At 38.7% G+C, this 23,829-nt stretch overlaps 1 protein-coding gene across 1 annotated transcript in view; it reads right to left on the bottom strand.

Moving 5' to 3' along the window:
• Positions 1-16,812, bottom strand: part of LOC126188285 (facilitated trehalose transporter Tret1-like) — a 71,968-nt gene extending 55,156 nt beyond the window's left edge. Inside the window, exon 1 of the mRNA XM_049929869.1 lies at positions 16,715-16,812. Within this exon, the coding sequence (XP_049785826.1) occupies positions 16,715-16,762 (48 nt within the window). The 5' untranslated portion in view covers positions 16,763-16,812. The remainder of the gene's footprint in view (positions 1-16,714) is intronic.
• Between the last annotated feature and the right edge of the window lie 7,017 nt (positions 16,813-23,829).

The raw sequence follows: 23,829 nt of genomic DNA on the forward strand, positions 1-23,829 counted from the left end.
AAATCACCACACCTTGCAAGCTAAAATTGACTCAGTTGCATCTACAGATTCGATTACGCAATTTGCAAAAGCTCAGAAAAACTTAAAGGGCACAGTAGATGCTCTAAGACCTGGTTCAGAAAACACACGGAGAAAATCAGTTCATTATTGGAGATAGTAGCCGGGCTTTCGGATCAGTTCACTAACTTATCTACAAAGGTAGATGATGATCTGAATGACACAAGACCGGTAGCCTTCACAGACACAGAAGAGTATGATCAAATTAAGAATTTTAAACAAAATCAGAATCAGATCAATAGACAGTACAAAAGAGAAATCCGGGAAGTACATGATCGGTTGACACAGGTAATACAACAATTACATATTTAAGAGGAGACTCGCTCTCCAACACGGGAAGTGGGACTTAAAAATACGGAAAAGCCACAAAATAATAACACAAGGCATTTCGGAAATTATGAAAGAAATTGGCATGGTGCACCGAATATTGAGGTGGAACCGCCGACACGACGTAACAATGATCGATATGCGACTCGCCGACAGGATGACTTTAAACTGTTCATTACTACACCTACATTCAAAACATTTAAGAATTCCGTCAACGACATTCATCCACAAGCATGGCTTCATCAATTCTCTCATTGTTTTCCTCCCAACTCGTCATTAGAGCACAGACTGGAATTTTATGTGTGGCTGCTTAGAGAATGTACCAGCTGTAAGAATGCGATCGGCCATTCGCGATTGTCATAGTGAAGGAGAATTTTATCATGCGTTCCTCTCAGCATATTGGTCTCAAGTTACTCAAGACCAAGTAAAACATGGCATCATAATGATGAAACGCTTTGAAAAATCTGAATTCTCCAGTCCTGTCAAATATTTTGAAGACATGTTGCACAAGAATCAGTACCTGTCAAACCCATACATCCTCTCAGAACTCATCCGTTTTTGCTTAATCAAATTACCTGAATATATACAACACATTATTTTGGCAGGACGTTACAAAGACGACAGTGAAGCTTTTCAAGGACTCTTACAAGAATGGGAAATTGACACTGACAATCGCGGAGCGCGAAACCAGGAGAACAACAATTACAGGTCACATCCATCACAATTCCGTGATGACAGGAATAATAACTGAACATGACAAGGCTATTCTTACAATGCAAAACGTGACCAAAACAGACACCGCCCATACAACAACCGTGTGCAGAGTAATAATAATTACAGGGGAAGATCCCCTCTCCGCAGTAATGACTATGACAGAGACAATCAGAGAAACATACAATATGGCAGCCAAAATAATTGTTATCAAGGGAGACAGAACAACTTCAGACGCAACGCTCCACCACGCAGTTACGACTCATGGAGGAATTCTCTACCACGTGACCGACAAGAAATAAATTACAGAAACTACCGACATGACGACAGGCGATATAATCTTAACAATAGACCAGAATTTAATCAGAACTGGCGGGATTGAAACAGGCCAGGGCCCTCTCGACAAGCTGAAATTGTAGAGGTTATATCTCCAAATCCCAATAACGACCCGCAACAACAAATAGACAGTACGCGATGGCTCGCACCGCTGGCAGCCACAAAACGTACTTATGAAGCTGACATCTACATCTACATCTACATCTACATCCATACTCCGCAAGCCACCTGACGGTGTGTGGCGGAGGGTACCTTCAGTACCTCTATCGGTTATCCCTTCTATTCCAGTCTCGTATTGTATGCCTCTGTGTGGGCTCTAATCTCTCTGATTTTATCCTCATGGTCTCTTCGCGAGATATATGTAGGAGAGAGCAATATACTGCTTGACTCTTCGGTGAAGGTATGTTCTCGAAACTTTGACAAAAGCCCGTACCGAGCTACTGAGCGTCTCTCCTGCAGAGTCTTCCACTGGAGTTTATCTATCAGCTCCGTAACGCTTTCGCGATTACTAAATGATCCTGTAACGAAGCGCGCTGCTCTCCGTTGGATCTTCTCTATGTCTTGTATCAACCCTATCTGGTACGGATCCCACACTGCTGAGCAGTATTCAAGCAGTGGGCGAACAAGCATACTGTAACCTACTTCCTTTGTTTTCGGATTGCATTTCCTTAGGATTCTTCCAATGAATCTCAGTCTGGCATCCGCTTTACCGACAATCAACATTATATGATCATTCCATTTTAAATCACTCCTAATGCGTACTCCCAGATAATTTATGGTATTAACTGCTTCCAGTTGCTGACCTGCTATTTTGTAGCTAAATGATAAAGGATCTATCTTTCTGTGTATTCGCAGCACATTACACTTGTCTACATTGAGATTCAGTTGCCATTCGCTGCACCATGCGTCAATTCGCTGCAGATCCTCCTGCATTTCAGTACAATTTTCCATTGTTACAACCTCTCGATACACCACAGCATCATCTGCAAAAAGCCTCAGTGAACTTCCGATGTCATCCACCAGGTCATTTATGTATATTGTGAATAGCAACGGTCCTATGACACTCCCCTGCGGCACACCTGAAATTACTCTTACTTCGGAAGACTTCTCTCCATTGAGAATAACATGCTGCGTCCTGTTATCTAGGAACTCCTCAATCCAATCACACAATTGGTCTGATAGTCCATATGCTCTTACTTTGTTCATTAAACGACTGTGGGGAACTGTATCGAACGCCTTGCGGAAGTCAAGAAACACGGCATCTACACGACGCAGCTGCCGTGGCTATTAATTACGTAAAATTGGAAGACGTTAGGGACATCTTACTCCAGAAACATGCCGTAAAACACAACAATATTGCATATCCTGTAATTCATATTATAGTAAATGACGTAAAATTTACGGCAGTACTTGACTCTGGCAGTCCCATTTCAGTGAAACATCTTTTAGCAAATGCAGCAAATCGAACGATTGCCCCACACTTCCTTTACGTAAGATTAAATTACAAGGTGAAACGTGCAAATTCAGAACAAAATTCAAACAATTGAGAATTGTAATGACACTGATAGGCAGGACCTTTTTGAAATTTTACAATCACATTCCACAGTTTTTACTCACAAAACAGGACAATCAAGGGATTTCAATGCCAATTTCGTGTTCGTGAGCATACTAAATTTTGTGTTAGGCCATACGTAATCCCGGCACATTATAGGGACCATGTTAGAACAGAAATACAATATGCTTGACGGGGGGGCATTATTGAGCCTGCAGTAAGCTCATACAACAATCCATTACATGGTGTTGAGAAGAAAAATGGATCGATCAGGCGTGCCTTAGATTCGAGACAAATCAATACTATCGTCATTCCTGAAACAGAGAGGCCGCAAACATTGGAAGAACTTCTTCAAAATTTTAATGGTGTAAAAGTGTTGTCTTGTATTGATCTCAGATCCAGCTTTTATCAGATTGAACTTCATCCAGAATGTAGAAAATATACAGCTTTTCTTTGTTTCGGCGTTTGTTATCAATTTCGGAAACTTCCTTTTGGTTTCAATGTTTCTTCGGGCTAAATTCCATACTACCTGAATACTTAAAACGTCACATCACCTTATATGTGGACGATATTCTAATAGCAGAAGCCTCATGGGAACAACATAATCGCATCCTCAACAGTACGTTATGTAATTTTGCAGAATCTGGAATTACAGTTAAATTGGAAAAGTGTGAATTCGGTAGGTCAAAGGTGAAGTTTTTGGGACACACTATTTTTTCTGAAGGCATTCAGCCGGATCCTGAAAAGTTAGAAGCAATCAGAGCCATTCAAGTTCCATCCACAAAAAAACATGTGCGCAGTTTTCTAGGTCTCGTAAATTTTTACTGTCGTTTTCTGAATATGCAAATTCTAGTTACACCAAAACTTTGTTCTCTCACTGCAAAAATTCTATTTGGAACTGGGACAAAGAGGCACAGTTGGAATACATTTCTTTGAAAGAAGCGCTACTTAACACACCAATACTAGCTCATCCAGATCTATCACAAGATTTCTGCCTTAGCACGGATTCTTCTAACGTGGTGCCCATTTATTTCAAGAAGCCATAGAAATTGACACTACTGTACAGAAAACCACTGCTTTTGCTAGCCGTGTGCTAACAAAATCTGAAATAAATTGTTCCGTTACTGAATTAGAAGCTTTAGCTATCGTTGTGGCATTTAACAAATTCCGTTTCTTTCTTTCTGATAAACACGTAAAAGTATATATTGATCATAGTACATTACAATTTCTTAGGTCTTCAAAATTAAATCGTGAGAGGTTAAAACGTTGGGCATTGCTTCTGCAAGAATTCCACTTCAGAATAGTCTACATTCCAGACAAGGAGAACATTGTTGCGAACTCACTGTCACGTGCACTGGCTGGGCTTGAGAAAAGCAATACAGAAGCTAACCTCGAAAAATATTTCAGTATTCTTTACATTCAGAAAGTAGCCTTTGAAAACTTCATCACTACATCTTTAAAAAATATTCAAATGTGTGTGAAATCTTATGGACTTAACTGCTAAGGTGATCAGTCCCTAAGCTTACACACTACTTAACCTATATTATTCTAAGGACAAATACACACACCCATGCCTGAGGAAGGACTCGAACCTCCGCCGGGACCAGCCGCACAGCGCCTAGACCGCTCGGCTAATCCCGCGCGCCGCATCTTTAAAAGACATTGCTTATGAACAAGATAAGGATCCGATTTGGAAAGACATCAAAAGTAAATGGCATGAAAGGACAAACACACAGATTTGGCAATATTATCTGGTCAGAAACGACATACTCTTCATTGCTGCACTGTTGATGTCAAGCTATGGGTTCTTTGCATTCCTGACGACTTTGTTAATAAGCTCATTTGGTACATTCATTTCAGCTACGCACATTTTGGTCCACGAAAATGTTATCATATTCTATGGATGACTTGTTATTTTAACAATATGGAAAAGAGAATTCGAAGAGTCTTGTCTATTGCAAACTTTCTCAAAAGGCTAAACCATCTACTATCTCACATCGTGCTCTGTTGTTTTCTATCATTCCTTCTAAATTAAAAGAATTTGCTGCTGTTGATCTCTTGGGACCCCTTGTCAGAACATCGAATGGATTTTCGTCTGTTTTAGTCACTGTTAAACTTACTTCAAAATTTGTTACTTTTACACCGTTACGTAAAGCCACTAGATGGTCTGTATCCAACAACTTCGTTATAAATTTCTTACATGAAGTTTGGCATGTTAATAAAGTCATTTCAGATAACGGACCGCAATTCAGATCTACTGTTTGGTCACGCATGCTTCGGAAATGTAAAATCCAATCTGTTTTTATTTCATTGTACTCACCAAATTGTAACCCATCTGAACGGATTATGAAAGAAATCAATAAGCTTTGCAGACTTTATTGTCACAGAAAGCATCAGTATTGGGACAGATATTTACACCTTTTTCAAGGTGTGATCAATGATATGCCTCATGACTCCACTGCCTTACCACCTATTCTTGTACTGAAGAATGAAGGACCACAAAACAGAATCAGAGAGCTTGTACCTTTTCCAAATATATGTAACCTTCGACTCAAAGACAGAAATGATTTGACTATTAAAAATATAAATTCTGATGCAGACAAAAGGAGAAAACTACACAATAACACAAATGCAAAGAAACTATATATTGGTCAGAAAGTTCTCATGAAAGCTCATTCATTGTCACATAGGAAGAAATACTTGAGTCACAAATTCTTTCTGATTTACAATGGACCTTACATAATCCTACGTATACCACATGATAATTGCGCACTAGGAATAGGAAAGGTTTTCACCACATTTCACATGTAAAACCGTTTACTGAAAGATAATTTGCTTTTTAACTTAGTCTTTGCCATAAATTTTTCACTTCACGTTACTAGTACGCTTTGTCACACTTAGAAACTGTTAAAATGCAACAATGTTTTGAAGTCAACTATCCAGGCAAGAATCTAGGGAACTTATTTAGACAGTAAACAAATGCATTTTATAGTGAATAGATGACACAATATTATTGTGTGTACATTCTTGCTTGTTAGTTGCACGATTATGTAACGACCTTACAGCGTACATATTTGGATCATATACTGCTAATGAGATTTTAATGCAACATTTTGGTTTACTTCAAAATACATTCTGGATTTACAGTACTTTCTGTGAGATTACGGATAACTTAGTATTTGGTTTATTTGACAGCTACACGATTATATCACTAAGCTACTAATGAGTGACACAATTTACATTGTTGCTTTTGGGCTGTATCTGTTTTATATTTGCACAGTTTTTCTGTATTATTCTGGAAAGTAAAACATGTTTTAGTAGTAACTTTTGTGGTATAGCTACAATGCGATAGGTATTTTTCGTTACATGACAACAAGTTACAGTACAGTACTTTCTTGGTCACGGTAATGTACATAAGAACTACGATATCTATACGCAAAGCATTTCACTTTTGTTTATCACGAGGTAAGTACATTGACTTCTGCAGAACTATGCTTACGAAGTACGATAACTACGACATTTGGCACATTTTTACCGTCAATTTATGACAGAAATTATCTTACAGCAAGACGCACAGTTTAGCGCTACAGGACACGCATTTGAGTGATTAATTTTTGTACTTAAACATATATTTTTTTAAGATATTTGAATTACAAAGATACATAGAAGGTTTTCAGTGATGCATTTAATTCCATTGCTGTAATCTGTAACATCTGAGGGTGTAATTACATTTATCCTCAGGGGGTACACGCCTACCTTGTGTACTAAGCGTGTGGCAAGCGCTAGGAGCACTAGCTAATATGGTATTTTCTTATAGAACTTTACACATCGGTACCATATTTCTCTAAGACAGAATTAAACAGCTATATGAGTGAGATAAACATTTTTTACTACATCACTGACACATATTTACGTAATTACATAGTTAAATTAATTCACACTTATGAAATTGTATTTTGTCTGTACTTTGTGAACTGTTCATATTTTTTTGGGACCACTGTGATACTATGACAGCTTTGAATGATGTATTTGGTATGGGATCATGATTTTTGAAGTACGTTTGAGGTAGATGACAGTATTGAAATGAGCAGAGAATATTTTTTAGGTTTTGAAATTATTGCAGAAAGCTACGATGTTTTTGAGATTTAAATGAGGTGTTACGATGTTATTATTGCGATGACAATGTGTATTATGCTGTTGAGAGAAGTTCATTATCAATAAGATGATGCTATATGAGGAATGTGATTATGTGTTTATATGTATATGAATAATGAGAAGAGGTTAGGGATACTGGTTTGTGAAAAAGGATGTTGAAAATCAAGAATCATACTTTAAGAGTTACGAAATGTGTGTACATGCGTGAATGTGAGTATCACAACACTGCTATTCATGAGATTTCGCTTCTACACATTTCTTCTGTAATTTCTCAACCTGTGAAATTTTATTTGTATCAAACTGTCACTGTAGGGGAAACTGATGTAAATATTTCGGTAAGGAAGGTAAGTCACCCCGACGTATTCACTGTGGGCGCCCAGCTGTGTGACAGCCATTAGTGTGGACCTTTCAGGGGCACATGTGGAAGAAAAAAAGGGGCCGTTAACCTCGGTATTGACATTTCTTTGTAGAAAGCATCGCAAATACGACACGCTCATACTTGAAGACATCTAATTACTCTTTGGAGCTCATAATTGTAGATATTTACTGAAATGCCATACGGCTAGTGAATGACGTTTCATGCCTTGCTTTATATATATATATATATATATATATATATATATATATATATATATATATATATATATTTGCTCATTTTGTTTAATATCTAGATTCTAGCTGTGCTGCAGCATTGGTTAAATAAAATTTAATAGGTGTACTAATAGTAATGTTTTCTTTCCACAGATGCATTAAATAATAATTTTATGATCTACTTTCTTAAAAAAAGGGAGCACAAATAGATATTTCCCTTCACAGGAATTGCATAAATAAATTTTTTCAACGATTTGGTAACTTGTTTAGTAGAGTAAGTTATTGTGATGCATTACTCTAGTGTTAAGATCTGACATAGGTATTAGATATTTCCTATCTTTACTGTAATATTGTTTCTGCTTGAGCTTTATCATGTTTAGGTATGAGTTTTTGCATTTGCCAGACTCTACCGAATTTTACATTGCATTAAGCCAGCTTTAATACTGATTTATTTTTCTTGTTCCTTCACATTGGCACATATTAGTGGTAATGTTGCATTTGCTTTGCTAATTTACATATACTGCTACTTGCTTTGCCAATAACCATTTTTTTGTCATTGCTGATTGTGTTAATTGTTTTGTGCTGCTGCATTGCATCGTTCTCTAGTATACAGGTGTTACAAAAAGGTATGGCCAAACTTTCAGGAAACATTCCTCACACATAAAGAAAGAAAATATGTTATGTGGACAGGTGACCGGAAATGCTTACTTTCCATGTTAGAGCTCATTTTATTACTTCTCTTCAAATCACATTAATCATGGAATGGAAACACACAGCAACAGAACATACCAGCGTGACTTCAAACACTTTGTTACAGGAAATGTTCAAAATGTCCTCTGTTAGCGAGGAGACATGCATCCACCCTCTGTCGCATAGAATCCCTGATGTGCCAATGCAGCCCTGGAGAATGGCATATTGTATCACTTCCGTCCACAATACGAGCATGAAGAGTCTCTACATTTGATACCGGGGTTGCGTAGACAAGAGCTTTCAAATGCCACCATAAATGAAAATCAAGAGGGTTGAGGTCAGGAGAGCGTGGAGGCCATGGAATTAGTCCACCTCTACCAATCCATCGGTCACCGAATCTGTTTTTGAGAAGCGTACGAACACTTCGACTGAAATGTGCAGGAGCTCCATCGTGCATGAATCACATGTTGTGTCGATCTTGTAAAGGCACATATTCTAGCAGCGCAGGTAGAGTATCCTGTATGAAAACATGATAACGTGCTCCACTGAGCGTAGGTGGAAGAACGAAACTAAAATGAGCTCTAACATGGAAATTAAGCGTTTCCGGACACATGTCCACATAATATCTTTTCTTTATTTGTGTGTGAGGAATGTTTCCTGAAAGTTCGGCCGTACCTTTTTGTAACACCCTGTATATATCTGAGCTCAATAGATTTAAGTTAGCTTAAGAGGGGATAGGCTATATAGGAGAATGAGTTGTGATGAATTGGAATATATGCATTGACAACGTGTAAGAGAAAGGTTTGGCCGAAAAAGTAGTGCACAATGAAGCATAATTATTTTGAAAGAGGATATGAACAAAAAATTAGGGTTTAGGGACAACAGGTGTAGGTTAAATTTTCTTGGAAACAAATTACGAGGTAAGATAATGGAAAGTAAATAAAGAAGTAAGAAATATGTGAACATATAAATACAGAAAGCATGCGTGGATAGGATTTTTTTGTGGGAGCAAATGTTGAAATAAGAGGAAAGATGTATGGAATGAAATTTTGGGTTGGACTGCAGTACCAAATATTACACTGAAAACAAACCCTGTCATTTCCTTTTGTGTTATTTCGCTATGTGTTTGTGTACCCTTGTGTATTTGTGTTCTTCCTGTTTTTATGTGTTTATCTGATAAGAGTTGTAGAATTTTTCTAATACTAAGCTACATTCACTACGATGAGGAATAATGTTATCCTCAAATATAAATGGCATTAACAATATGTTATTTACTTTGTAAAGATGTTTATTTAATTTGTTCTGTTTCAATGCTCATGTGTGAAGTTAATGTTCGAAAGCTCTTCTAATTTTTTAATTTATTTATGTCAGAATTTCTGTGACACTGATGTATGTATTTATTGCTATTATTTTGTAAAGCCTATATTACTGCAAATTATATCTGTATTATTATGTTATTAATGCTGTTTTCTGCACCTTTGTAATTGTATTCTCATGTCATAAAATTGTAATTGACACCAGTTCATCAAATTAAGTAACTTGTAGGGATTCATTTCAGTGCACACATTTTGTTGGTCATAATATATGCACATTATACTGTTAGTGTTTGCACGTGTGTTGATAATTCAGCAAGAAACTGGCTAACAGCACTGCTGGTTCTAAGGACATTCCAAAACGTTTGTGAGTGCACAAGTGGTGGTTTATTGACTTGCTATATTATCCTCAAACTCTTCAATTGTGACTGTGCACCCACACAGTGGCAGCGGATGGCTGCTAGCTATCTCTACAAGGACTAAAGTGTGTCTGCACCTTTGATGGCCTACCAATACCATTATCTTTACAAGGACTATAGTGGGTCTGCACCTCTGCTGGACCACCAATACCATAATCTCTACTAGAACTACAGTGGGTCTGCTCTGTGATGACCTACCTAACCATATTCTTCAAAACTTCGACTGACTCTCATATGGGTTTGCTCTGTTGTGGCCCATTACCTGCCTGCATGTCAAGAGTCAGCACTGTCTTTCCATTGGAAGGAAACAACACTATTTCTTCAAGACTGCACTGAAATCCATTACTTCCTTGTGCATTTTCTTTTACTGCTCGGACTTAAAAAAAACTGCAATTACTACAGTGATGAATGATCAGGACTGTCTTTATGAGAACAATTTTTGCTTTTGACCAACAGTGTATCAATAATTGTGTGCATTTGATATCTTTGTTATCGTAATTATGAAATTTTTTTTTCAAATCAGTATTGGACACCCAAAAACAATTTGTAAAATTTTTTGTGGGGACCATGGTGGCTATGTAAGTAGGCTGCTTAAGTTTTTTTGTTGAAAATCACTGACTGTGCTGTGTGCAGTCTGTGACTGGTTGGCATTTTTAGAATATTCGCTATTGTAGTGTTGGGCAGTTGGATGGGATCAGCATGTAGCGTTGCTCAGTTGGAGGTGAGCCTCCAGCAGCGGTGGATGTGGAGAGAGAGATGCCAGAGTTTTGAGAAGTTGCTATAAGCGGACAACCTGGACATGTGTCCGCCAGAAAAAGGAAATTTGTAAAGATGGAGATCATGAATTCATATATATATGATGACTTTTGAACATTATTAAGGTAAATACATTGTTTGTTCTCTATCAAAATCATTCATTTGCTAACTATGCCTATCAGTAGTTAGTGCCTTCAGTAGTTAGAACCTTTTATTTAGCTGGCAGTATTGGCGCTCACTGTATTGTAGCAGTTCGAGTAACGAAGATTTTTGTCAGGTAAGTGATTCATGAAAGGTATAGGTTATTGTTAGTCAGGGCCATTCTTTTGTGGGGAATATTAAAAGTCAGATTGCGTTGCGCTAAAAATAATGTGTGTCAGTTTAGTGATGATGAGAATAAGTAAAGAGAGAAATGTCTGAGTACGTTCAGTTTTGCTCAACTGTTTGAAAATCAAATAACGTAGAAGTTTACGAGCACAGTTATTTATAATTTTTCTAAGGCGACGTTACAGTAGTTAGGAATCCTACTCATGATGAAAATATATTGGATCTAATAGCAACAAATAGACCTGACCTCGCAGAGGATGTTCACATCGAAACGGGTATCAGTGACCATGATGAGGTTGTGGCAACAACAATCCCCAAAATACAAAGGACGACTAAAACAAGCATAAATATATTTGTGTTCTGTAAACTACATAAAAAATCAATAAGGAACATGAAATTTTCAGTAGATGGCAGGAGCACATAGAAGAACTGTGGCTCAAATTTAAAAGAATGGTTTAGCATTAAATGATGTGATATGTACCTAGTAGAACAGTTAGAAATGGGAGGTGTCCTCCATGGTGTACAATCAGTGTAGAGAAACTTCTAAAGACACAGAGATTACAGCGTAGTAGGCGTAAATCAAAGTCTGGGGCTATAGACAGAGAGATGCTGAATGAAACACGTTTGGCAGTCAAAAGAGTAATGCGTGATGCCTTCAATGACTACCGAAGCAGAATATTATCAAAAGATATTTTGCTAAATCTAAAAGAAAATCTGTTGATATGTTAAGGCTGTTAGTGGCACTAAAGTTAGCGTCCAGACCCTAATGAATGAGATAGGAACTGAAATCGAGAGTAGCAAAGCAAAAGCTGAAATGCTTAACTCTGTTTTCAAATGTTCCTTTACAAAGAAAAACCCGCGAGAACTGCCCCAATTTAATCCTTTTACAGTTGAAAAGAAGACTCAAATAAATATTAGTGTCAGTGGTGTTGAGAACCAGCTGAGCTAGTTAAAACTGAACAAAGCTCCAGAGCCCAATGGAATCCCTATCATATTATATACCGAATTTGCCGCTGAATTAGCCCCTCTTCTGACTATTGTTTATCGTAGATTCGTCGAACAAAAAAAGCACAGCTCACTATAGTCTACAAGAAGGCTGGCAGATCCTAATGTTAAGTTTCTCACTGTTCCTATTTCTGCTAGTTCTCATTACTTTTGTCTTTCATCGATTTACTCTCAATCTATATTCTATACTCATTAGACTGTCATTTTATTCAGCAGATCACGATATTCTTCCTTACTTTCTCTCAGGATAGCAATGTCACGAGCGAATCTCATTGTTGATATCCTTTCTTATTGAATGTTAATTCCACTCCAGAACCTTTCTTTTATTTCCATCATTGTTTCTTCGATGTACAGATTGAACAGCAGAGTATGTACTCCTGTCTTGCGCCCTTCTAATCTGAACACTTCGTTCTTGGTCTCCCGCTCTTATTTTTACCTCTTGGTTCTTGTACGTATTGTATATTACTGCATAAAGTTTACCCTATTTTTCTCAGAATTTCGAACATCTTACACCATTTTACATTGTCGAAAGCTTTTTCCAGGACGACAAACCCTATGAACGTGTGTTGATTTCGTTAGTCTTGTTTCCATTATCAACCGGAACGTCAGAATTGCCTCTCTCGTGCCTTTACCTTTTCTAAAGCCAAACTGATCGCCATCTAACAGGTCCTCACTTCTCTTTGCATTCTTCTGTATACAACTCTTGCAAGAAACTTGGATGCATGAGCTGTTAGGCTGATTGTGCGATAATTCTCGCACTTGTCAGCTCTTGCTACCTTCGGAATTGTGTGCATGATATTTTTCCGAAAGTCAGATGGTATGCCGCCAGAGTCATACATTCTGCATATCAACGTGAACAGTCATTTTGTTGCCACTTCAAACACTGATATCTCTTCTGAATCGACTCCTGTTTCTTCTTCTATCACGTCAGACAAACCTTCCACCTGATAGAGGCCTTCAGTGTACTCTTTCCACCTATTCGCTCTCTTTCCTGCATTCAGAAATGGAATTCCCGTTGCACTCTTAATATTACCACAATTGCTTTGAATTTCAGCGAAGGTTGTTTTGACTTTTCTATATACTAAGTAAGTCCTTTCAATAATCATTTCTTTTTCGATTTCTTCACATGTTTTACGCAGCCCTTTCGTCTTAGTTTCCCTGCACTTCCCATTTATTTCATTCTTCAGGGGCTTGTATTTCTGTATTCCTGAATTTCTCTGAACATTTTTGTACTTCCGTCTTTCATCGATGAAGTATTTCTTCTGTTACCCACGGTTTCTTCGCAGTTATCTTCTTTGTACCTATGTTTCTCTGTCCAACTTCTGTGATTGCTCTGTTTAGAGACGTCCATTATTGTTTTGCTGTATTGCTTACTGAGCTATTCCATATTGCTGTATCTACAGCCCTAGAGAACTTCAAGCGTGTCTCGCCATTCCTTAGTACTTCCGTATCCCACTTCTTTGCGTATTGATTCTTACTCACTAATCTCTTAAACTTCAGTCTACTCTTCATCATTACTAAATTGTGATCCGAGTCTATATGTGCTCCTGGTTACGCCTTACAATCCAGTATCAGATTTCGGAATCTCTCCCTGACCACGATGTAATCTAACAAATCTTCCCGTATCACTCGGCCTTTTCCAAGTATACCTCCTCCTCTTGCTATTGTTGAACAGAGTATTCGCCATTACTAGCTGAAATTTATTACAGAACTCACTAAGTCTTTCTCCTCTCTCGTTTCTAGTCCCAAGCCCATATTCTTCTGTGGCTTTTTCTTCTAGTCCTTCCCCTACAACTGTATTCCAGTCTCCCATGACTATTAGATTTTCATCTCCCTTTACGTACTGTATTAGCCTTTTAGTGTCCTCTTATACTTTTTCTATCTTTTCATATTCAGCTTACGACGTCGGCATGTATACCTGAACTATCATTGTTGGTGTTGGTTCACTTGCACTGAACTCTTCACAGTAACACAACTTCTGCCCTACCTTCCTATTCAGAACGAATCGTGCTCTCGTTATACCATTTTCTGCTGCTGTTGATATTACCTATATTCATCTAACCAAAACTAACTGCCTTCTTTCTAAATCACTTCACTGACCCCTACTACATACAGACTGAGCCTTTGCATTCCCCTTTTCAGAATTTCTAGCTTCCCTACCAAGTTCAGGTTTTTGATCCGTGTCTCGACTCGCAGAACGTTATCCTTTCGTTGGTCAGTCAGTTTTTTTGTCGTGGTCATCTCCAACTTGGCAGTCTCCTCCAGGAGATCCGAAGTGGGACTATTCTGGAATCTTTTGCCAATGGAGAGATCATGACACGCTTTCACATAGTGTTATGTGTATTTAATGCAGTGGTTTCCATCGACTTCTGCATCCACATGCCGTTGATCATTTTTGATTCTTCTGCCTTTAGGGGCAGTTTCCCACCTCAAGGACAAGAGATTGCCCTCAACCCCTGTCCGCTTTCTTTGACAAGGCCGTTGACAGGTGACTTCGTATGCCGAAATTCTGCGGCCACCAGTGCTGGTTAGTAATCAAAATTTAAGCGGTGACTGGTTTCTTGCACAGAACCGCGAACTATGAAATTATCAAGTAGCTAAGAAATTTATTAAACAAAACTATTGTTATTTGATTATTACAACTGTTATTCATTATTGTTAATTTGTTTATTGGTGTGAATGATGGTGTGAATGGAAAGTAAGATAATAAATGAATATTGTTATATCTATTAGTGGAGTACATTCTAGTGTGGGAAGTGGGTACACAGAGGGAGAATCATACTCAGGGGTTATTGTAAATTGCAACTATTCAGTTTATTGGACTGGTGAAACAAGATACATTTTACGATAATTTTAATACCTGAAGCTATCTGGATATTTGTGAATTTTATAAACTTGTTCTTTTGATAAACTGTTCATAAAAGATATTAAGTTATGATTGGTCAAATGTAAATGAAGTGGTATTTCGCGGTTGGATAGTAATATTGGATCGGTTACGACGTATATAAGCCAACCAGAGGGTAGAACATTCGCGCGTGTTTTGTGCGCTAAGAGAATTGCTTTGTGAAGCCTAAGTGGAATTTGGATCTTAGCCGTTATCATGTTTGGCCGTTGATGTAAGAAGCCCTGAATAAATGTGAAAACTTTAATGGATAATGGTGAAAACTTGACAGCGACGTGTCGCAAAGTGGACGTAAACATGTGAAAAAACGAACACGTTAAATTCCGATTTTAATATGTAACCTGCGACTTTTGAATAACGAAAATCTACATGCCGTGTTATACGAAGCGCGATCGCAATTTGAACATTCGTGGTGGTCAAATTGAATAATAACTGAGCGAGCATTCTATCACAGTCAATTCGTTTGTTAATTCTTTTGGCAACGGGTTTGATTAGTTACCGTGAACTTCCTACTGCAAATGAGTGTGACAGCGTGTGAATGAAAATGTAACTACGGTTAATATGGACTTGGCGTTGTTTTGTATCAAACAAGTGACAATATATCAACGTTTTCAGTCGCAAACTACCTTTCAATTAATCTCTCAATCAACCTAATACTGAAAAACATTTATTGCACCAGTTGGATTCGTATAATGCTACTGGCTCTACTACAGCTTTTCCAGTAGGATAACATCGTTCGTTTTAACAGAGACGACGTGTGGACCGGACTGCAGAAGAAGAAATTCACTACCAGGTGAGTGAACACTTTCTGTAGGACGAGACCAAGTAACCGCGCCGTTGCAGTATCCAGTGAATTTTCTTTGTTTCCTTGATAGGACTTCTCCTGAGCAGTCCACATGTAGACTTCTTTGTTGATCCATTATGGACTGTGGGACAACGGCCGGCGTGTATTTCTTGATACAAAAATTTACTAACAGCCATATGTATTGTAGAAATGTATTTTATGAACTTCTTATATACTACCAGTTTCGGCGTTACATTGATGCCATCTTCAGGCTCCACATGTCATACTCGTAAAATCGAGATACACTAAAGGAGCCATATAACTGGATCCGTGAATCAAATCGCTATGCATCAGGCCACGAAGAGTTGACGCACAGCGATTTGATTCACGGATCCAGTTATATGGCTCCTTCCGTGTACAGCGATTTTACGACTATGATGCGTGGGGCCTGAAGATGGCATCAATGTGACGCCGAAACTGGTAGTACATAAGAAGTTCATAAAATAAATTTCTACAATATGTACGGTTGTTGGTAAATTATTGTATCAAGAAATACATGTAGACTTCTTCAACTATGGTTTCTTCTTAATCATCCGCGGTTGGGAACAACGTACAGCACTGTAAGGTGAATGTGTAGAGACGGTCGAACATCATCAAGAAGTTTGATGGTCACAAGTTGATATTTTGCGAGGTGAATTAAAACTTTATGACTATTTCTGGCAACAAGTTTGTGATCCCATGATATACACACCAAACGGCAATAGAAAAACCTTTATGCAGGGCACTCACCGGTATGACGAGGCCTATGCCCAGACTGGCCACGACGACGGCGGTCATGAGCTCTCCGAAGGTGGTGGCGAAGCGCTCCCAGATGGCGGCGGCCAGGAAGGGCACGGCGGACGCGAGCAGCAGCCAGCGGCGGCCCACCGTGTTGACGAGCACCGCGGCCGCCACCACCGTCGGCACCAACGCCAGCGAGCCGACGGCGCCCAGCCACGACGCCTCGTCCTCCGTCAGCACGATGTGCGACGAGTTCTGCTGCAGCCGCGGCAGCATCGGCGCGTTCCAGCCCATGAACAGCCCCGCCGACAGGTACGCCAGCGACGCTGCACGGGCACACCGCGTCATGGACTTCAAATCATCTCTCTGAGTGTAATGCCAATGTTGCAGTGTTGCGCGGCAGATAAATAATTGGGCACAGCTGAGTGAAAATTAAGACATGGGCCTCGGATAACGCAAGGATCGGATAACGTGTCAGAGGCGACCAAAAGTTATTGCATCAGGGTCTGTTGCTGCTACAACAAGAACTGTAGTATGACGCCAGGCAGTTACTACATTGCAGGTCACAGGAACTCGAACCATTGCAACGTCTGTCGCCTGGTTACTTCACATCTGAGTCAAAGACTTGTTGTGGCTTGAATGATAAAAACTGATGCTGTAGCGAAACAAGCACAGGACAGGACCATATAAATACTAGTCCTTTATAGTCAAAGGTATCGCATTCTGATGGACACCAAACTCAAGCAAAGACCTATGTCTGTCTACAAGCCCAGAAATCTACGAGTTCATGAGTCTACAACTCTAGGAGTCTACATGGCTGAACCAGTCACTCACTATGAACTCTGCCTCTGCTGGCTGAAGCGCTGATGCTCATGCCAAGTCGGATACTGTCGACGTAGTACCCTTTACACAGTAGTCATTTGCGGGCCTACTTCAGTTACTGCCAACCTTCAACCCTGGAAATCTCTGGCGGTCAGCCACTCATCCGCCATTGTTTGGGCAGGAAAACTCCTGGCTGCCTCGCTTCTAGCAGACGTCACTGTGGTGTGCTGCTCCTTATACACTTTGTCCACATCATGATCTCGCACTCCTCGTCCGAGGATACTTGGGCACCTCGAAGCAGTGCGGTTGCCGCAATGGGATGACACCTGGTCTGAGCCTAACTGTTGGTGTCATCTCTTCCACCCCAGAAGGGCATCACCAAGTCACGTGATGACCTGCTCCGTCTCTGACAACTGTATACAGCTTACATCCCTCGGCCACTGGCTTCTTTGGACATCGGCACAACTATCGTGGTTCTGAATAATAAACGTGTGTTCATGAACGCTATGTCATTGATGATATGTAGGACGTCTAACAGGCTTCCACTTACTGCCTCACTACTATCTGGCCTAGGTCGTGGAGTATTGGCAGCTCAGCCTCCAACTAGCCGTTCCACCACTGACCATAGTGGACTACCACCCAAGCACATATAACTCTCAGAGAGTAACGGCACATACTCAGTGAGATGGCCCAGTTGTTTGTTGTCTTGTCAGAAGACTGGTTGCATGCAGTTCTCGAAGCCTCTGCATCTTAAGAAAGAGTTTTTCACTCTGGAGCAGAGTGTGAGCGGATTTCAAACTTCCTAGCAGATCAAATCTGTGTGCTAACTCTGAACTCGAGACTAGGACTTTCGCCTTTCATGGACAGTTGCTCTGCTGACTGAGATATTCAAGTTCGACTCTCACAATGCGATGAGGTATTGGTGGGAGTAGAGCTGTGAGGGCACCTCGTGAGTCATGCTTCGATAGCTCAGTCCTTAGACCACATTTCCAAAGGCACAAACATCGCAGGTACACGTCTTGCTCAGGCACATATTTTGAATCTGCCAGGAAGCTTCTCTACATCACTTTCATCCACTTACAACTATTTATACTACTCAAATATCAGCCTCCCTCTGTATCCCCATCCTCCCTCTGCCCCTCCCAGAAAACTTCCCTTCATTTCCACACAGATGATTCCATGCAGTGTGTCCTCACAACCGTGTAGTGGGATTCTTTCTTAAAAACGAGACGTAAATTTGTTTAAATGTCATTCAAAATTCGCCTCCAATACAGAGGGCAACTGTTCCAGCTAAGCGTATGTTCGTTTTGTCGTTTTGTTCCGGTGAAATAGCGCACTAAGGGGCATAAAACGTAAAAATTCAGGAAAATTTAAGTTACCAGTATAAAAATCTTAACTGCCGTCCTAGATTTTAGCATCTGACTCGAATAAAAAGTTCTGCAGATATCAGTGCCTTTCATAAAACTATTGAACACAAAATGTACAAAAATTAAACGAGTTCTTAGCAGTGAACACGAAATAATATTCTTCAAAAATTATAAATTAAACCATTTTGATTCCGATTAGTCGCTCATCTCCCATCACTCAGCAGCATTTCGATATTCTTTGTTTATCTTCATATTTCAAATCAATTTTTTAGACGGAAGAAAAACAAATTATGTAATAGAATCCTTACAACCGATTCTCTCGTTTAGTCACGTTGTGTCATAGATTTCTTTCCTCCCCAATTCCGCTCACTATCTATTCGTTTGTTATCTGATCCACTCAACTAAAAAATGGTTCAAATGGCTCTGAGCACTATGGGACTCAACATCTTAGGTCATAAGTCCCCTAGAACTTAGAACTACTTAAACCTAACTAACCTAAGGACACCACACACACCCATGCCCAAGGCAGGATTCGAACCTGCGACCGTAGCAGTCCCGCGGTTCCGGACTGCAGCGCCAGAACCGCTAGACCACCGCGGCCGGCCCACTCAACTAATATTCATTGTTTTTCTACAGCAACATATCTCTGTAACAATGCTACATTTCTGTGCTTGTGTGTCGTGAGACTAGCGGTCCTTACATGTGACATCTTTGAAGTGTATTTTTATCCTTATCGTCACCTGTATGTTCTATACTTTATCTGCTCTAACCGAATGCTATTGTATTGTTTGTTTGGATAAACCATGGAACCACACTTCCATATCTCCTTGTCTATATTGTACTGATTTTCGTCGACTATTTACTTCCTTAGAGCGCCACACTTCAGACAAATACTTTCAGACAAGACTTCCCAACTCTTCAATATTCCTTCAATGTTAACATATTTAAGAGACACTACCCTCGCTATTGCCAATCAGCATTATATAGTCTCTCTAATTCAGCCTTCGTAGCTATTTTGCTGTGTAATATCACATTTCCTCTGCGTTTGAAAAACTGACATTCAACTCTCCTTATCTACTTACTTATGAAGTGTCAAACTACGGCCAAAGTCAATGATGATTCAATGTTAACCATATTAGGCGACCTGTATTCATTGTGTGTCTTACTAGGGTTTTTTGATTTGCAGAGTCATGATAAAGAAGTTCTTATTATCTTAATACTCTCGTTAACTTACATTTGATCTTCTATGATGTGGAAATGTGTGGAATAAAACGATGCCATTACACTGTTGTGAATATAACTGAATAATACGAATAAAATAAATTCAAGGCTCACCTGGAAATTCAGGGTGAGGCTGGATCAAATACTTCTCAGTTCTCATTTCAACTAAACCTACAGCAGTTTCATGAATTCACAGGAAATGACAGAAAGGAGACTGAGCCGATTGGGATGAGACTCACAAGGTCGGAAACACTATTTCATCTATTGCAACAAATCACTGTCTCAACATACCAGCATGCGTGCTAGCGGCGTAGGTGCTCCAGCATATTCCAAATCCTTATTTTGTTTACCTTAAGAAAATTAATATTACGTTCTTAAGACTGGTAAATCATATATAGAGTTTGCAAATGACAACAGTTTTTGAATACAATAGATAAACTCAATAAACACTTAATTTTTATTGGAAAGGGAAGGGCAGTATCAAATTGGCGACCATGACAGGACGCCAATATGAAGTACTGTACTTTTATTGTAAGTTATGATTTTTAAAATATTATTTGTAGTTTACTGCCGTATAATAGGAACTAATTCATGCAGATTTATTGTTTCATACCCAGTAACTGATGGAGAACGTATTAAATAACTGTGCTCTAATCCAGAAACAAAAGACTGAATTTTTATAATTCTGAGGATGGTTTAATGAATTTGTCAAGTTCATTCACTACATATCTTGGGAATCTCCCCAACATCTCACAGTTGTGATCTTTAAAGAACTATGGCGGCAGACAATGAATAATGCTATACAGTGGCCTGAGGACTATGCACAAGCAAATTGCAGTTGTTTCAAAGAAAATGCCTTTTGCATGCTGCACATCGAAATTTTTACTTTCATTTATGCACCCAGACGCGTTTCACCTTTTACAAGGCACCTTCAGTGGATGTCCTGAAATATTACATGATTTGTCCTTTTCAGGTTATGGTTTCACCTCTGGATTACGGCTTTAAAAACAGTTCCTTAACTTTTTTTTACGGAATGGAAAGGTACTTACAGGTAACTTCTAATTCACTGCATCTAAGCAAACTGCTTTTTCTCATCTAGCAACCAGGTGGGCATCTTACAGTCCACTTTCAGTTCACTGTTTTCGTTACACATCACTGTATCTGCCATCTTTTTAATATAGAGATTCATTAGTTTTTCTAAGTGTTACCAACTGTTTTGTGGACCTGTGTGGTGTGTGTGTGTGTGTGTGTGTGTGTGTGTGTGTGTGTGTGTGTGTGTGTGTATTAGAGGGGGAGAGAGATTTCCTCTTTTTTTCTTAAAAATAACAAATACCAATATTTGCCAATCCAATAACCTTGTACCTAACTACGTCAATGCAAAGATTAAAAATTGTTTTTTAGTGGTAAAAAAGCGAAAGAAACAGCTCCGAAAGTTTGGCTAAAATACGAAATCAAAGCTCTACACTCGAAAAAAAACAACTTTACCTCGAAAACTATATAAAACACATGTACAACTTGCAAATAACATGAACAAACCTGCTGTTTTTTTCTGATATGGACAAAAAAGTTGAAAGTTACACAGACACTGTCTTGAAAGAAATTGAAGAAAAACACAAGAAAAACATAACACAGCTCATGAGACAACAAACACAATGAAAGAAATATAAACAATAAACACCCAAAACACACACACCAATTTTATCCACAGTTGATAAACCTCACAGACACACAATTAAACAATTAAGGAAAAGATATCTTAGAAAAAGGGCTGAAATGTAACATGAATGCAAAAATAGATGAAGAATACATAGAAAACCTCATAATACAATCAGAAGCCATTGTAAAGCGAAAGGAGAAAAGTGAAAACAGCAATATAAACAATGGACTAACAAGGTAATTTATAAAGAAAAGATATACATAAAATTATTACAGATACAAAAAGCAGACTGACAAAAACAGTAAAAACACAGAATCTGAAACACTCAGAAAACTCAGAAAGAAACTCCAAAATGAAAACATCATTATTACTAAAGCAAACAAAGGAAATGCAGTAGTTCTTACGCCCAAACAACAACTCATTGACAAAACACAGGAGTTCATTTCACAAAATAATATTAAAAAACTGAAATCAGACCCAACAAACAGATTTCAGATCAAGGTAAAGAATATGTTAAAAAATATAGACTACACGCTGGATAAGAGAGAAAAAGGTAAATTAATACAGAACAATCCTACAGAACACACCCTCTGATACCAACCAAACATCTATAAGCCAAATATCCCAGTAAGACCCATTGTAAACTTCAAAAATGCTCCCTCTTACAAACTTTCAGGACACATGTTGAAATTACTAACAGAAACTTATAAAATAGAAGATTACAGAACTATAAGGAACATGTTACAGTTAATACAACTTTTAAAAGATGTAAAAATCCCAGACACAGCTACTCTACTCTCTTTTGACATAGAAAACATGTACTCTAACATCCCAATATCAGTAACAATAAATAATGTAGAACAAAACCTGAAGGACAACAGCCAGCTACCAGATGAACACATCAAAGAAATACACAAGTTGCTGGAACTGATAACTGAACAGAACTACTTTCATTTCAATAATGAATACTATTTACAGGAAGATGGGTTACCAATGGGATCCTCAGTGTCAGGTGCCCTAGCAAACATTTTCATAAACCATGTAGAAAACTTAATTTCCAAAAATGTTATCAAAAGGAATTACAACATACTTTATTGGGTCAGATACATGGATGACATCTTTTGTTTAATAAATGAACCTCAGCCAAAAATTGACCAGTTGCATACAGATATAAACACAATACACAGAAAGATAAGACTCACAATGGAAAAGAACAGAACAACCAAATAAACTTTTTAGATATACCCATTGAAAAACAAAACAATCAGCTTCGTTTTGAAATCTACCATAAACCTACAACTGACACAATCCTCCATCAGACTCCTAATCACCCACACTCATAGAAACAATCAGCACTCAGGTACATGCTTTGTGGACTCAACACAGTACCACTCAGCCCAGAAAATTACCAGGAAGAACTAGACATCATCACACAAATAGTAACAAACAATGGGTACAATAGGGAACTAGTCACCAAATTAAAAAAAATTAAGAAAACAAACACAGTCAGTGAACACAGTACATAAACACCCACAAGCCAGCCGGAGTGGCCGTGCTGGTCTAGGCGCTACAGTCTGGAACCACGTGACCGCTACGGTCACAGGTTCGAATCCTGCCTCGGGCATGGATGTGTGTGATGTCCTTAGGTTAGTTAGGTTTAAGTAGTTATCAGTTCTAGGGGACTGATGACCACAGAAGTTAAGTCCCATAGTGCTCAGAGCGCCATTTGAACCATTTGAAACACCCACAAACAACAGTAGAACAAAACACTAGACAAACAGGCACAAACAGTGACAGAACAATAATCACACAAAGGATACGGAAAACGAGAAACAAGATTCAAGATGGTAGACAATGACATACAAGCACAAACTCCCACATAAAATAACAAACATTTTCAAAAGACAAGGGATAAACATGGCATTCAAAACAAACAATTCAATACAAAGGCACATTACAAAAATAACAAAAAACATAGCTATCTACGAAAAAGAAGGAATATACCAACTACAGTGCAACACATGTGATGGAAGGTATATAGGACAAACCAGCACAAC

Source organism: Schistocerca cancellata, chromosome 5 (assembly GCF_023864275.1).
Source record: "Schistocerca cancellata isolate TAMUIC-IGC-003103 chromosome 5, iqSchCanc2.1, whole genome shotgun sequence".
In the NCBI taxonomy this organism is placed as follows: Eukaryota; Metazoa; Arthropoda; class Insecta; order Orthoptera; family Acrididae; genus Schistocerca; species Schistocerca cancellata.